Source organism: Cupressus sempervirens, chromosome 10 (assembly GCF_028749045.1).
Source record: "Cupressus sempervirens isolate cs-2001-9-10 chromosome 10, ASM2874904v1, whole genome shotgun sequence".
NCBI classification, from domain to species: domain Eukaryota; kingdom Viridiplantae; phylum Streptophyta; class Pinopsida; order Cupressales; family Cupressaceae; genus Cupressus; species Cupressus sempervirens.
The window spans coordinates 847,557,129-847,575,281 of record NC_143127.1 but is presented as its reverse complement, the minus strand read 5'-3'; the positions used below and the strand labels follow the sequence as shown (position 1 = coordinate 847,575,281).

General features: G+C 34.2%; 1 protein-coding gene across 1 annotated transcript; it reads left to right on the top strand.

Annotated features, from left to right (window-relative positions):
* The first annotated feature begins 217 nt into the window (after nucleotides 1-217).
* On the top strand, nucleotides 218-9,021 carry LOC149536660 (S-locus-specific glycoprotein S13-like). Its single transcript, XM_089806326.1, has 2 exons — nucleotides 218-326; nucleotides 8,252-9,021. Exons 1-2 carry the CDS (start codon nucleotides 218-220, stop codon nucleotides 9,019-9,021), a joined length of 879 nt encoding a protein of 292 aa, XP_089662452.1.
* Nucleotides 9,022-18,153: the final 9,132 nt, after the last annotated feature.

Here is an 18,153-nt window from a genome sequence, read left to right as displayed (position 1 = left end):
TTTCATTTATAGGTTTCTTTCCTGGGATGTTGGCATGGGAGATGAGGCCTTATTTTGGGAAGATTCTTGGGATGGTCACTCTCCTATAGTCTCTTGAACCTTCCCTAAGGAGCTCAAGGATAAGTTAGTCTCTTGATGGGGTATTAAAGTTAATAACTATAAGACAAAAATCACTTCGGAAGGTGGTGATAAATGGGTTTGGAAATCTATGGAAGGGATGGAAGTAGATCCTGTTGTCATAGAGGCCTTTGAAAATATTTTTTCAAATAAGGTAATCAAGCAATCAAAGAGGAAAGATGAACTTATTTGGGCTGCTGCAAATGATGGTAATTATAGTGTGAAAGATGGTTCCAAAGCTTTATTACATTCACAAAGTTGGAATAAAGTAGATATCCCACTCAAACTCTGCTGGGATTTGGCTTGTCTTCCCAAACAAGGATTCTTTTTATGGGTAGCCTTCCAAAATAGAATTTTGATGGTAGACAGGCTATGCAAATTTGGAGTTCGAGGTCCATCTAGATGTGTGTTATCTAAACACAATAGTGAAGATTTGGACCATCTATTATATATATGTCCTTTTTCTCAAACATGTTGGGAATGGATTATACTTATGTTGGGGTGGTCTACGCCATTGCCAATGTCCTTCCTTCATCTCTTTAAAGGATAGCCTACTAAATTAGTCATAGGTGTTTATAGTAAACTTTGGAACATTTTCCCTTCAATCATTTCATGGGAAATTTTGAAGGAGAGGAATAGGCACATTTTTTGAGATTTTAAATTAAAAATTGAGGATTTAATCTTTAAAATTGAGGCAAGCATAGTGGAAGTAACTAATTCCCATCTTAGAAATTGTATGAAAGAGGAGGAATCCTTCTCTATTTGGGATAGCCTCATGAGAAAGAATTGGGCCAACTTGATCAATCCCCCTCTAGTAGACCTCAAAAAAGAAAAGAAGCCAAAGAGAGTTGGAAATGGTCTCCCCCTCTGAAGCAATGGTTTAAACTCAATTTTGATGGGGCAGCTAGAGGAAATCTAGGTATGGCAAGAATTAGATGTATCATTAGCAATGACACTGGTAAATGGATAGTGAAAAAAGCTATGTCTATTCGGCCCACCTCCAACAATATTGCTGAATTAAAAGCTTTGGAAAAGGGGCTGTGTCTATGTCATGAGTTTGGGGTGACAAGAAACATCATAGAAGGTGACTCTCAGATTATCTTAAATGTGATCAGGAAACATACTACCCCCAATTGGGTCCTCAGCTCTAGGTTAGGTGAAGTTCTCGATCTTCTAGATCGATTTGATGATAGTCAAGTTTTTCACATTTACCATGAACGTAATACGAAGGTAGATCATTTAGAAAATATAGGTGTCGATGGTGTCAATCTCCAACTTGTTAATGATATTTCTCCTATCTAAGATATATCTCATTGTTAGTGGTTTTATTTTTCTCCATTACTTTTAGTTTTGAACTTTGGATTTCTCTTTATTCCTTTTGATCTATACTCTATGCTTGCCCCTCATGAGGTAGCAATTCTTATTTAATATTTTGGTGACAACTATGAAGGCTTATATTGTTCTTTACATGGACTGTCATCGGTTTTCATCCCTTTTTATTTAAAGATTAGGCTAGAAGCTTCCTTTTCTTTGTTATTTATTCTATCTTCTCATTTTTACTATATTGTTGTTTTTGGTTTATAATATTGGCATCTATCTAGATTAGCATTTAATTGTTTGATTAGTGGTTTTGTGGCATTGATCAGATTATGAATAAAGGGTATGGACAATGTATATTTATTTTAGGTATAGTTAGCAGTTGTATTTCAGTTGTAATAAGTTATTGAAGTCTTTTGGATTCTTTTTTAGGCCATATATAGGTTTTATTTCCTCCATGTCCTTATAAATAATTCCTATTTTTATTCAGATGATATATAGGAGATAATGTATGTATCTATTAATGTCTTTGTATTTGCAATTTATCAAGGTTTTTATCATTCTTGACTTAGTTTTGGCTAAAATACTATCTCTACTTTATATTATCCATTATTAACAAGTTTTAATGCAAGATAGCTAGACAGGGATTATCGCATTTGGGCTTTATGCATGTTTGAGGTGGAATTCTTGCCAAGAGAATGTGGTGGTCTCAAAAGAGAGCTATACTTTAATGCTGATGTAAATAGTTTTTTACACTGTAATGTATTATTTGGATATTCTAAATGGGGTATGCCCCTTTTATGATGTAATAATAAAGGAAAAAAGTCTCGGGCTAGATTGGAGGTTTTCTTTTCCCATTCTTTCTTACTAGTGCATGTTTGAATGGTGGAACACTACTATAATTATTTTATTATTAATAATATATTATCATGGTCTTGGTCATTTACTGATCAAAAAAAGAAAACTTTTACATAATATATCTAAATATATGTAATAACTACTTTGTATTCATGTTATAAATTTAGAAGTTATGAGAAATATATTTATGTAAAAGTAGAAAATAAAATTATTTCAATATTTTTTCATAATATTATGGAAATTTGATTGAGGTAGTGGATGGAACAAATTGCCTTAAAACTTGGTAGCTTTTCCTAAAATTTACAATAGCACATCTAGTAGGAATTTACATAAGTTCTTGCATGGATTAACTTTTCACATTAATTGAAATAAATTTTGAAGCCTAGATTAATTTTTAGTATTATTTACTGTAATTAATTATTATTCTGTAATAAACTCTAGTAGATTCAAACCCAAGACCTTCGACATAAGAGGCTCACAAGTAACCATTGTATTATAGACTCTTACCTTTTTTTAGAACTTGTCCATTGTTAAAAGGTTATATCCATCAAATTCTTCCATCAACTTTCTTAAACTAAATGTAAAATTTTAGTTTTTGAAGCATTAGATAGCAACCAAAAAAATTGGGGGTTAGCCCTAGAGTACAAAACAGGTTGTAGGTCAGTCAGAGGTTACCCCCTAGTTAGTGAACTGATACAAACTTTAAACTTCAAAAGACACATAATATTGATAACCAAATTAACAGTAATATCAGTCCTTAAAGAAAATGCAGAAAGGAATGAGAAATAAATCAGCAATACTTAAAAACATCACTGCTATTAGTCCCAATAAACAACAAAAGCATAAAAAGTAAAACCCCCATAAGGTACCGAATAGAAAGTAACACAATGATACTGCAGTTCTTATCGAGGAAGTTTCATTTAAAATAAGACAATGTGATTAGGTTTTGTTTAATTACTTTTCATTAAAAATTATCAAATTTTAAATTTCTTAAGTTAACCTTATTGAAAAGTTATTAAAAATTATAAGTCTAATTAAATTTATAAATAAAAATTTATTAAAATTATATATTTAAAATTTGAATTAACAAAATATTAAAAGCTTAAATTTCATAATTTAAAGTAGATGAAAATTTATACTAAAACTATCTAACTATAATACATTTATATAAAAGGCAAAATTAGAGGAGTCACCTTCATTAAATTTCACATTTTTCATTAGTTTTATATATTTTGATTTTCTATGTTTTATTGTAGTTATGATTTTTTCTTTTTTCCTTTAATCGCAATTTAGTTTGAAAATAATAAATTATAATTTGGATTTGTACTTTATAGAATATCATTTGAATTTTCTTTTCTATTTTATAAAAAAAGTTTTGTTTTTTGGATTGGTTGGAAAGAGAATGAAGTTAGGAATAATTATTATAATTTGTTAAGCTTGATTGGAGCTCACAATTTACCCCTCGTCTATTAAAAATGTTGTATTATTGGATACATATTTTTCAAATTACATTTATTCTATGAGAATATCATTTTCAAATAAAATAAAATATATTTTTTAATTATATGTAATCAATTGAAATATATTTACATGAGAAAGATATATTTAGATTCTATGTTTGCTAAAACAACATCCACATCTATTGGCAAGTTTTCCTTCCAAATAAGAAATGAATAATATACAGAAAGCCAACTTAGAACTTTCCTTTAGCTTTTATAAATTAAATTTAAATTTAATAAATATATTATAATACAAAAATATTTTAATTAATAAAAATGTTATATGATTTTATATATATATATATATTGCAAATATATCATTTTATATTATAAATTAATTAGAATATGTAAATAACACTATTTATATAATAACAATATTTTTAAAATGATTTTATAGTATCAGTAATAACATTTTATATTATATTTAATTGAATGACAAAAAATATATTATAAAAAAATACAAAAATAAAATATCAAAATCTAAACTAACTCAATTACATTCAAAAAAATATTAAACATTAATGAATCACATTCAGCTTAATAAAAACAATTGTTCCAAAATATTACTTTTACAATCGATCAAATTTGGCCAATATAAAAGCTAAATGACCTAATTGAATCTTAGAAAAATATTTTCCTAAAATTGTAAAGTTAAAAATTGTGCATCTATTCTATGCACAACATATTAGTTTGATAAAAAAAAAATTAAAAATGATTAATAGTATCACATAGAAACTAAAACTTTTAATCACTAGTTAAATCATAAAATTCTAAAAATATCATAATAGTACTTAGCCCATCTACAAGTACTAATAACAAGTGCCATATAGTGGCTAGTATTTTCCCATTATAATTATAATATTTAATATTAAAAATTTAATTAAAAATATAGTGTAGAAATAGAATTGATTATAGAAATATAATACATAAATAAAAGTAATTGCAATATGTGAAAATATAATATAAATATATAAAATAACATTTACATAATATATCTAAATGTATGTAATAAATACTTTGTATTAATATTATGAATTTAAAAGTTATTAGAAATATATTTATGTAATAGTAGAAGATAAAATTATTTCAATATTTTTCATAACATTTTGGAAATTTGAATGAGGTAGTGGATGGAAGAAATTGCCTTAAAACTAATTAGCTTTCCCTAAAATCCACCTTTACAATTTCAAATTATTAACCAATGAGCATAAATAAAAGTCATTGCTTTCATTTTTGTATTTAAAGTTTTACACGTTACTTTAGAAAATAATTTAAAAAGTCTAAAACAATATAAATTTACAATAGCACATGCTAGCACCAATTTACACAAGTTCTTGAATGGATTAAATTTTCACATTAATTAAAATAATTTTTGAAGCCTAGATTAATTTTTAGTATTGTTTATTGTAATTAATTATCATTGTGTAATAAAATCAAGTACATTCAAACCCTAGACCTTGAACATAAGAGGCTCACAAGTTACCATTGTATTATAGGCTCTTACTTTTTTTAAAACTTGTCCATTGTTAAAAGGTTATATCCATCAAATTCTTCCATCAACTTTCTTAAACTAAATGTGAAAATTTAGTTTTTGAAGCATTAGATAGCAGTTTAAAAAATGGGGGGCTGGTTCTGGAGTACAAAATAGGTTGTAGGTCAATCAGAGTACCTCCTAGTTAGCTAACTGATATCAACTTTAAACTTCAAAAACACATAATGTCCATAATTGAATTAATAGTACTATTAGTCCTTAAACAAAAATGCAAAAAAAATGACAAATAAACCAACAACACCTAAAAACATCACTGCTATTAGTCTCAATAAACAACAAAAGCATAAAAAGTAAAACCCCATAGGGTACCAAGTTCATAGTCATGGGAAACATAAAAAATAGAAATTAACACTAGACCCAAGGTTGGCTACCCTCCTTCTGTCCATGATCATCCTTCTTTTTCTTAGATGCATCCTTATTCATGTCCTCCCCCTCCACCTTGAGTGGTTTGTCCAAGATAGTCTTCAACTAGTCCTCAAGCACGGATCCCATACATGGAGTGGGTTTTCTCACTTTCCTTGCTCAAGGCCTTCTCCTCTTCATTCACCTAAAATGTAAAGGTTGGTGGCCGCAGAATGCATGACTTTGGTGAAAAATTCCACCGAAGTATCAAATCTCTACTAGATACTAGTTTGATTGTCTACCAGGTCCCTCATAGACTACTCAAGCCTATCTAGTTGAGCCTTACTATGATTATGTCCATGGCTATGCTTTCCTTTCTTCCCCCCACCTTTAGGAGTTTCTTTCTTGGGTGATGTGATGTCTTTCCCCCCATTTTGAGCCAGGGTAGCTTCGAGGGTGTTGGAGATATGAGAAGGGCTAAGAGGGTTGGGATAGGCTTGGTGTCTTGGGGCAGTCTCTTCCCTTTTGCAGGTTTGACATCACTTTTAGAAGAGTCGGAGATGGAATCATGCTTCGGGGGGTAGGGGGCACTTAAATTTTTCCATCTGTAGGCATTTACTAGATCATGTAGGCCTTAAATGTGAGATTTCAGTTATTGTTTAATTCAATTTTAGATTCGAATGTAAAAAGTCATGTCCATCAAATTTTGCACTTCTACAGGATATTTATAAATTTTGATTTTATTATTTTCTATGAATAGTAAAAAATAGAAATCATAAAAATTTAAAATAATAATTAATATTTATTTTTATTCCAAAGTATCTTTGGCCTATGTTAATTGAAGCTTTTATTTTATGAAATTATAAAATTTAAAATATTATAAAAGTGAGAAATATTTGTAGAAGATTGTAGAATGTGAAATTGTTAAAAGATTATATCTATCAATTTATTAATACATTTTAATAAAGGCTTGAAAAAAAACAATTGATAACTATATGCTCCAAACACAAAATTCACATATATGGTCACATAAATAAATATAAAATTGAAGAGTCAAAATAGAGTTAAAATTCATTTAATCAACTTTGGTGGCTCTTCAATATATTGTTAGAAGAGATTGTAGGGCCAATATAACTAGCTTATATATATATATATATATAATAAGTTGAGAGATATCCTTTGAATATATATAAGCTAGTAGCATTCTCGATGCAATGTGTTTAGCACAATAGATTCATTTGACATTAAAGCAATTTGTATCTTGTATATAGGATAAATAATTTACAAATATCATGCAATGGAAAAATTTAGAAATATCTTATTTTCCTATAAGCTTTTTTAGATCTTTTGTGAACTTTTTAAAAATAAGATATAAAAAATAATAACTTATTATAAATTTTTTATTTACATATTTACTAAAAGATTCTTTTTCTAATATTCACATTAGAAAAAGAGAAAGCTTTTCATTACTTTAAAAACATCTTCAATTTCAATTTAAAAAATAAGAAGTTTATTTATCTATGTATCTTTCTTTATTAGTTCTATCAAGTGGCTCTTCAATATTTAGAGTTACACAATTAAATGCAAGATAACATCTTCTTTATAGTTGTATGGACAGATGGATAGACTATAAATTACTATTAATTCTTAAAATGTAAATAAGTGTGACCTATCAACTCATCATTCTACCAGCTCACCCTTTTATAAAACATTCAAGTAAACGTAAATTTTTATTAAAACAACCAAATGTTTACATTGATGAATGCTTCCACTGTAAAAATCCTCTCGGCTTAATAAAAATTGTGAGTTGAAATGAAAGGTCTATTTTCATTTAAACAAATAACAAAAGATGAAATGGTTAGATTGCACATTTCTCACAATGCGTTTATTTTGATTCTACTTAGTTCAAATTTAAAATTGATTTATATTTATAATAGAGGAAAACAAAATTATGTATGCACTCTTCTTAATATTAAACTTTAATAAATTATTCTATAATATTTATAGAATAAATTATAGAATTTTATTTTGAAGACTTATATTTAGTGTACATATATGAAAATTGAAATTATTGATTTTATTTAAAAATGTCCAATCTAAAATAATTCTTTTATTCTATATTAAAATTTGATGTAATACATTGAAATTATTAAATCAAAATCAACAACTGTTATGCATATAAAAATATCACAAGTTTTTAAGAAAATTAAAGTTATTAACTTTGTCCTTTTACATTCATTTAACGCTCGCTAGAATCTTGAAAACTTTGTTTTCTCCTTTTAAAGTTGGAAGAGAATTTTTTGATGAAAATATGCGTAATGAAGACAGACTTTACTTGGGTAGTATCTTAATTTCTTAGAGTTGGACGTTTTCTAGAGGCAGTCTAATTTCTGAATTCGTTTACGGCACTACTTTAGCCCTACCGCTCGATCGTTCGTAGCCTGCTTATTATCTATTTAAACACCAAAATACAATTGTTAAGAAGCATTCAAAAGTCCTGGTAATTGAAATGGGGAAGAAGCACCTATTCCTAGCTATTACTGTAATTATTGTAGCGCATTACTAGGGGCTTCGCTCAGTGGAAATCAAACCCTAATTTCCAAGAATGGCACGTTTGCATTGGGATTTTTCTGTCCCAGAGGAACGAATAATTGGTATATTGGCATATGGTATGCTCCCATCTCTCAGAAGGCCATAGTTTTGGTGGCTAACAGAGACAATCCTGTGAAAAACAAGCCTGGAGTTCTAAAAGTTTCAAGGGATGGTCATCTCAGATTATTTGATGGAAATGGCGAGTCAGTTTGGTCGATTGATAATGGCCAGAGAGGATCACGAGCAGTGCTAATGGAGTCTGGCAATTTCATAATGCTCGACGGCCACAACGAGTCTGCGATTGTTTGGGAGAGTTTCGCAGATCCGACAGATACATTGTTGCCTGGCGTGAAGATTTGGAAAGGCATGACCGTAACTTCCTGGAAGAGTTCTTCGGATCCATCAAGTGGGCACTTCTCTCTCCGAATGGACACGTCTCCAGGAAAGACACAGTTGATGTTGGTGTTCAACAACACCATTCCATATTGGTCCAGTGGAGAATGCATTGGACAATTCGGACACAATTATTTCACTAAGGTTCCCGAATTAGAAGGTCAGAAAAAAGTTCAAGCGTCATGTGTAAAGCTTTCTCCTTGGAAGATATACATTCATTTTGGCCTAAATTCGATAGATCATATGATCACGGGGCGTTTCCTGCTGAACGAGAAGGGCGAAGTTGAACTCTACTTCTCGATGGTGATGTTTAAGCCGTTCGCTCGATGGATGATGGTACATGAAGTCTGAGGTGGTCCACGTACCGAGATCAATGCAATGACTGTGAAATCTGCGGGGGCTATTGACTCTGCAATGCGAATGATGTGTGTAGTTGTGTCCACGGCTTCGGGCCCAAGAACAGCTCTTACGGTTGGTGGTCAAATGGGTGTGCTCGCAGAAAACCCCTACAATAATCTGTCACAGAAGGCACAACGGACGACTTCTTAGAAGCCGAGAACAAATATTTGCCTGAAAGGAAAGCTGTCTTAGTCAACAACAAGTTGACACAGCAAGGCTGCCAGGAAGTTTGTCTCAGCAATTGCTCCTGCACAGCTTTTGCTATGGGTATCTCTGATCCACCCATTTGTAGACTCTGGTTTGGGGATTTATTGGGGATGGGTGTTTCGTCAAAGGTCCAATCCCTCCTCATTAGGTTAGCGGTTTCTGAATTGCAACATTCGACATCAGAGCGAGGGATCAAAGTGTGAAAAATCAAACTATTGCAGTCACTGATTATTAATCTCCTATCACAAATGATTATTAAACTGCTGAAAATAAATTCCCAGCTAATATCGAAAAATAACACAACTGCAACTTCACTTAAAATACGGAAAGAAATGCGCAACAGAATCAACACAATATTTTCGGACAAATTGTCCCTGGAAAAACCCCTAAGGGGAAACCAGTTCTACAGATGAGAAATTATATTAAACTTCAGCAAATCAAGAGATACAAAATTCCTTGCCTCACACTGGCAGAACTCCGACAACCTCCTAATTTCTCCCGCTGATATTTCTCACTGCTATCCCTACGCTAACACTGCGCCCTTGCTAACACTGCAAGACTGTTTGCTAACACTGCAAACTTCTTCTCCAAAACGCTTCTTTCTTGTGCCCTTGCTAACACTGCAAGACTGTTTGCTAACACTGCAAACAGCTTCACCAAAGCTTCACTGCTAACACTGCAAGACTGTTTGCTAACACTACAAACTGCTTCTCCAAAAGCTTCCTTGCTAATCCTGCAAAGCTTCCTGCCTATTGCCCTTGCTAACACTGTAAGACTGTTTGCTAACACTGCAAACTGCTTCACAAAGCTTCTCCCCTTGTGCCCTTGCTAACACTGCAAGACTGTTTGCTAACACTGCAAACTGCTTCACAAAAGCTTCCTTGCTAACACTGCAAGACTGTTTGCTAACACTGCAAACTGCTTCTCCAAAAGCTTCCTTGCTAATACTGCAAGACTGTTTGCTAACACTGCAAACTGCTTCTCCAAAAGCTTCCTGCATACCTCTCCAAATGCCCCCTAGACCCCTTTTTATACTACTCTCGTTGGTAAACCAACGATCGAGATTAAAACAAACCAACGGCTGAGATTAAGACAACTCAACAGCCAATAATAGAATTGGTTGCAAGGTGTCCAAAAGAGAATCTCTAAAATTAGTAAATAATAACCATTTACTAATTTTTTTGGCAAGTGGACAAACAGCTGTCCAAACCACCCATAAATACAACCGCTATTCATAGATAAGGACGAACAGCTGTCCAAGCTACCCATAAATAGTGCTGCTATTTCCGGGTCAGAAATAACAGTTGTCCAACTAACAATAATTAACACTCCCTCTTAGCGAGGAAGCTGTTCTGCATGACACCCATCTTATCTCTGAAGAAGATAAATTTGGCCTTTCCCAAAGCCTTCGTCAGAATGTCTGCTACCTGCTCATCTGTAGGTATGTATTGTAGTCGAACAACTCCCCTTTGTACACAATCTCTGATGAAGTGATATTTGATATCTATATGTTTAGACCTATCATGAAACACTGGATTTTCAGACAACTTGATGCAACTCTGATTGTCACAATGTATCATAGTAGTCTCAACCTTCTGACCAAACAAGGTTACTAACAACTTCCGAAGCCATATAGCTTCACATGTCGCCATGCTAGCTGCTATGTATTCTGCTTCTGCTGAACTTAGAGCCACAGACTTCTGCTTCCTGCTGAACCAAGATACAACTCCTGATCCCAAGTTGAAACAACACCCTAAAGTGCTCCTTTTGTCTGTTGTACTTCCTGCCCAATCTGCGTCAGTATAGCCTATCAACCTGATACCTTCACCTCGAACATATCTGATCTCATACTCGACTGTACCACACAAGTAACGTAGCACATGCTTAGCCACTATCCAATGCATTCTCTTTGGTTCAACCATGAACTGACTAAGAGAGTTTACTGCAAATGCTATATCTGGTCTAGTGTTGACCAAATACATAAGCGTACCAATCAACTGTCTATATAAAGTGGGATCTACATCTTTCTCCTTAGATGTATCGTCATGTTCTGTGCTCACCTCCGGAACACCTATCACGGTCTCACGAAGCAATCTAAGTGCTCCATGATGAATATGGCCCATCCTCCTATGCCATAGCTCTCCAAGATCTCTAAGATTATTGTTGCTCATAAGTGCCTTAGGAGTATCAAACTGCAATCTATAAAGGCGACCACTCCTAACTCCAATAGTTATGGGTGATTTCCAATCCTTGTGCTTAATCAACACATGTGTCCTTCTAAAGAGTACATTATACCCCCTATCCTGAAGAACAGATACAGAAATCAAATTCATACCTAAGCCCGACACATATAACACATCATGAAGAGGAATTATCTTTCCATTCTCCCTCTGAAATTGAACAGTCCCTTTCCCAACAGAGTTGAGTTTGGACAAGTTTCCCATAGAAATCTGGATGTTGGTGTCCTCCTCCTTGTAACTGGAGAAGTACTCTCTAACTCCTGTCATATGAAATGACGCCCCACTATCTATATACCAAACACACTGTGAGGTTGAGCTAACCATACAAGCTATGAGTGCAAACTCATCTTCCATTCTGCTGGAGAGTTCTTCTGCACTTGCTGAAGCTGCCACCTGCTTCTTACCCTTTTTCCTCTCTGGGCAATCATTGACATAGTGGCCAAACTCGTGACATCCAAAGCACTTAACCTTAGAAAGGTCCTTCTTCTTCTTTTCACTTTGTGAATTTGATCCTTTGCTAGATCCCTTCTTTGCTTTCCCTTTACCCGCTAGGGCAACGTTCTCTTGTTCCACCTCATTTTTCTGACTCTTGTTGGCCCCATTGACAAGACTTAGTCTAAACTCCTCCTGAATGAAATTAGTCCATAGTCGATCCCAACTCGGTAAAGTATCTCGTCCACTGACAACTTGAACAAAGACACTCCATTGTTTAGTAAACCCATTTAGGGCTATTCTCACTAGCTCATCATCACTAGGGCTATCTCCAACAGCTGCTAACTCATCCTTGACAAGTCTGAGCCTGGTGAGGTAACTTGTGACGTCTTCTCCCTGATTCATCCGGGTATTCTTTAGCTTCTCTCTGAGAATCAACTTTCTGTTAGTGGTAGCATTCTGGTACAGATTTAGAATGGCGTCCCACATCTTCTTTGCTGTATCTAGCTCCGAGATATGTGGAACAATATGATCCTTGACACCATCAAGGATAATCCTCCTCGCTTTGGCATCGTCCTTCCTATATGCTGCAAGCTGTGTTGCATCCGTTGGTACAGGTACACCACTGGTAGCATAATCCTTGATACCATTCTCTTCCAACAATAAAGAAATTCTGGCCTTCCAGACACCAAAATTTGAGGCACCATCCAATCTATCCTGATCTCTCAAACCAGCTGAAGCCATCTCAAGGGTTTAAAGCAATAATAAATCTAAAGAGATCAAAATTTCTTTCCTAGGGCAAAACTCTTCTACCCTTAACAATGCTTTGATACCATGTGAAAAATCAAACTATTGCAGTCACTGATTATTAATCTCCTATCACAAATGATTATTAAACTGCTGAAAATAAATTCCCAGCTAATATTGAAAAATAACACAACTGCAAACTGCTTCTTCAAAAGCTTCATACAAGACTATTTGCTAACACTGCAAACTGCTTCTCCAAAGCTTCCTGCAAGACTGTTTGCTAACACTGCAAACTGCTTCTCCAAAGCTTCTTGCAAGACTGTTTGCTAACACTGCAAACTGCTTCTCCAAAGCTTCTTTGCTAACCCTGCAAAGCTTCCTGCCTATTGCCCTTGCTAACACTGCAAGACTGTTTGCTAACACTGCAAACTCCTTCTCCAAAACGCTTCTTTCTTGTGCCCTTGCTAACACTGCAAGACTGTTTGCTAACACTGCAAACAGCTTCACCAAAGCTTCACTGCTAACACTGCAAGACTGTTTGCTAACACTGCAAACTGCTTCTCCAAAAGACTGTTTGCTAACACTGCAAGACTGTTTGCTAACACTGCAAACTGCTTTTCCAAAAGCTTCCTTGCTAATACTGCAAGACTGTTTGCTAACACTGCAAACTGCTTCTCCAAAAGCTTCCTGCATACCTCTCCAAATGCCCCCTAGACCCCTTTTTATACTACTCTCGTTGGTAAACCAACGACCGAGATTAAAACAAACCAACGGCTGAGATTAAGACAACTCAACAGCCAATAATAGAATTGGTTGCAAGGTGTCCAAAAGGGAATCTCTAAAATTAGTAAATAATAACCATTTACTAATTTTTTTGGCAAGTGGACAAACAGCTGTCCAAACCACCCATAAATACAACCGCTATTCATAGATAAGGACGAACAGCTGTCCAAGCTATCCATAAATAGTGCTGCTATTTCCGGGTCAGAAATAACAGCTGTCCAACTAACAATAATTAACACAAAGGTCCTGCGCTTATAATTGTTCTCTCTGCGGCTGCAGCTTTTTGTGCTGTTTCGCTTATAATTGTTCTCTCTGCGGCTGCAGCTTTTTGTGCTGTTTTTGCTTCTCTGTTAGCCGCGCACCGTTTACGAAAACGTAGAAGACTATTGGAGGAAAACGTAGAAGAGGAGGTGCCAGTGTCGCTGAAGATGTTCAGTCACAAAGAGCTGCGAATTGCAACGGGGAATTTCAAGCATGAGCTGGGTAGTGGAGCTTTCGGCTCTGTCTTCAAAGGAACTCTACCAGACAGCACGCCTATTGCTGTCAAAAGATTACAGGGTTCATCGCATCAAGAAAAACAATTCCGTGCAGAAATAATCACAACTGGAAGAATACAGCACGTTAATTTGGTCAGGCCGTGGGGATTCTGCGTAGAACGTTCACGAAGGTTACTGGTGTATGCGTACATGCCCAACGGCTCCTTAAACTCCTTCCTCTTCTCACAGCCGGAAGACGGACAGAAGGTGTTGGATTGGAAGACACGGTTTGAGATCGCACTGGGCACTGCACGAGGATTACTTTGTCTGCATGAGCAATGCAGGGATCGCATCATTCACTGCGACATTAAGCCTGAGAACATTCTCCTTGACAGCGAGTTCAGCCCAAAGGTGGGAGATTTTGGGCTAGCAAAACTTGTAGGCAGAGATTTCAGCCGCGTGTTGACGACCACAAGAGGAACTCGAGGGTACTTGGCTCCAGAGTGGATCTCCGGCCTTCCAATCACTCCCAAGGTGGATGTGTATAGTTTTGGCATGACGTTGCTGGAAATTATTTCTGGCCGAAGAAACTTAGATTTAAAAGTTGAGGACAGTAGGTTATACTTTCCTACCTGGGCTTCATCTCAAATTCTGAGGGGAAACATAAGAGATATTGTGGATGGAAGGATAGCAAGCGAGGCAGACATTGAAGAAGTTAGAAGAGCTTGCTGTAGTGGCCGGGCTGTGCATTCAAGAAGCTGAGAATGTGAGGCCGAGCATGAGAGAAGTGGTGAAGATACTGGAAGGCAAAATGAAGCCCCTGTGCCCCAAATTCCGAGGTTTCTACAGGTCCTTGTTGGTCGGGCAGACGACAACATCAACGCCGGTAGCTACAGTGAATAGCCTTCCATGTCAAGTAGTTTCATTCGGGCAAACTGAAAATAGTAGAATTGTATAAGCGAAAGTTTAATGATAGAAGTCGTCACATGTAAAGATTAGCTATATGGAGAAAGAAGTCTGTCTACTATAAAGGGTATTAGATAGCATTATGAAATAGAAACAGAGGGCTAACAAATGACTCTGCAAGTTATATATAAATATTAGGTCTTATAATGATAAAATGTTTTGTACGTTTCGAAGTGCATATAATGAAATCTGAAAAGAATGCGTGTTTTTTTTTTCTTTATGTGTCAAAATGACAACTAAGAAATCTAGTTTACAACATGAAAGTGAGAAGGGCAGAGTAGACAATCATCACAACTTTAAAAAGAAAATTGGTCAAAGCAAAAATCAATGATATGCATTGCACAAAACATTCAAAAGTGAAAATAACCCATGAAGAACATGTTAAAACAGTATGATCAACCAACTTATCCTTGTGTGTTGTAAATTAGCACTGAACACACAATAGATTTTGTGTGTTGTAAATTAGCACTGAATAGACAATAGATTTTGTCTTTTGTTGATCAGCACAGAACAAAGAACAATGAATAGAGTTTAGGGTCTTTTAGAAGGTTAGTTGGACAACTTTCTTACAACAATTGGAGTATATAAGCTCCTTTATACTCTTCCATTTATCATTTTAAAAAGATTCAATTGGTGGCTCTCACTACTTCATTATTAGTAAAAAGAAAAAAATCAACCATTCACTCCATCCACGAGAATACATAACATGTATAAGGTAGAAGAGATAAAAATACCATGCCATGTACAAGGAAAATTGGGTGTATAAATAGGTTCCCATTACAAAACACTACTGTAATTTTCAATCTATTAATTTGGAGACGAGATATGTATGATCTTATACATTAGAGACAAATTGATTCTAGTGATTACACAAACCCTAAAACAAAGATAAATATTAAAGAATATAGGCATGTGAACTCAAGAAATTATCATGGATTTTCCATCTTGTGCACCTACTACCTTCAATATCGTATCAATTAGGTGAGAAATGTGTGGATAAAGGGGTTGCAATGCCCTACCTTTGCTATGGTTTTTTCACACCTCGTTACTAATGGCATGTGGTAATTTCTACTACTGCTGACAATCTTGGGTAATATTTTGACTACCAAATTTAATATGGAACCTTCTGACTACCCTCCTGTGTACACTATTCTCTTTCACTTTTTACATGTCATTTTTGATTGATCGATTCTAGATCCTTCCTACCATGAATGTGCATTGGTTCTGGATCTTTCTCAGTCCTCTATAAATAGAGGAAATTGTAATGGATGTAATCATAAGGCAAAGAAGCAATAATACAAAGCTTTCTCATTGTGGTTTTAGTTTTCTTTGTCTCTGCCCACCTTCATAGTGGTATCAGAGCATAGTCAGATTGTAGAATAAGAGCACAAGGAAATTGTGGAGTCACAGTGCAGGCAGATTGTGGAGCTAAAATAATAGATTGTTGCTGGAAGAGAAAAGGTATTTTGTGAGCTTAAAGGGGTGTTAATTCTTAATGGAATCATTGTCAATGTTTGTGGCAGACATATGAGATCAGTCCAACAGTAAGGTATTGCATTTTATTTTTGAAGTTGAGACACTTCGGTGAGTGTGTGCATATGAGCTGCATTTTGTTTTAAGTAATTAGTTTTCTAAAAAGTTAGAGATCATAATTTTTAATTAAGATAATTGATTCTGCTGCCATACTTAGAAATTCAAGTATTTTTGAAAAAAAAATGTATTTGTTTTAAAGTGTGGCATCAAGCATGAATTAGTTTATGATTCCAATATTTTCTGTCAAGAATTATGATCATTGGGCATTTGGAATGAAAACAATATTTTGTTCCCAAGTGTTATTGGAGATTGTAATGAATGGATTTGTAGAGCCATTGGATGAATGATTATTAACTGGAGATGAAAAGAATGAACTCAAGGAAAATAGGAAAAAAGATATAAAGGCTTTTCAAATTATTCAACAAGGTTTGGATGACACTATTATTACAAGAATTAATGGAGCTACAATAGCCAAGAAAGGATGGGAGATCCTTGAAACAACATATCAAGGTATAAGCAAGGTAAAAGTATCAAAATTGCAGTCATTAAGAAGAGATTTTGAAAACCTCCAAATGAAAGATTCTGAGTCAGTAGAGCAATTTTCAATTCAAGTTATGAATGTGGTTAATCAAATAGGGTTGAATGGTGATGAGCTAACATATCAAAAATTGTAGAAAAGATCTTAAGAAACATGTTTATTAAATTTGATAATATTGTTGTGGCAATTGAGGAATCTAAGGATTTGTCAAAATTATCTATAAATGAGTTGTTTGGGTCATTAAAAAATCATGAATATAGGTTGAATAAGTGTGATAATACTTCATTGGAGAATACATGTCAAATGAGTTTTTGGATTATTGCAGGCATCATGGAATAAAGAAGTAGTTCACTACAAGTTATACACCTCAGCAAAATGGTGTTTCCGAAAGAAAGAATCAAACAATAATGGAGATGGCAAGAAGCATGTTGAAAGGTAAGAATCTACCAAATGAATATTGAACTGAAGTTGTAGCTTGTGTTGTTTATATCTTAAACAAGAGTTGAACAAAGATTGTAAGAGACAAGATTCCACAAGAAGCATGGAGTGGTAAGCATCATTGTGTTTCCCATTTTAAAGTATTTGGTTGTATTACATATGCACATGTTCCTAAAGAAACAAGGAGTAAATTGGATGATAAGAGCGAAAAATGTATTTATTGGTTATGATGAACAATCTAAAGCATATAAGTTGTTTAATCCTATAACTAGAAAAGTCATTATAAGTAGAGATGTTGTGTTCAAAGAAGAAGAAACTTGGGATGGCAATATAGACAAGACAATTATAGGCACAACTCCAATACTATATGATGACCAAGAAGGAAAAGACCAAGAGAATGAAGTAGATCAAACAAATGAGTAAGGGGGAACTCCTTCAAGAAGTACACACAGAGAAAACACACAAATGGAAGATGAGCAAGGAGAATCTTCAAGTCCACAACTAAGTAATGACTCTAATCCTACACTTGCATCATTGAGATCAAGGATTAAGAAAAATAAAACTAAAAGTTTGCAAGAGATTTATGAACAAGGGAACAAAATTGGTTTACAATCAAAATTTTCTTTATTTGCTCAAGATCCTCTATATTTTGAAGATGCAATCAAGGAAAAAAAATGGATTAATGCAATGAATGAAGAAATGGAATATATTGATAAAAATGATG

Coding starts and splice junctions, on each gene's coding strand:
- LOC149536660 (XM_089806326.1), top strand. CDS start 218: ATGGAAGTAGATCCTGTTGTCATAGAGGCCTTTGAAAATATTTTTTCA. Junction 327..8,251: donor TTGGGCTGCTGCAAATGATG/GTAATTATAGTG, acceptor GCGCATTACTAG/GGGCTTCGCTCAGTGGAAAT.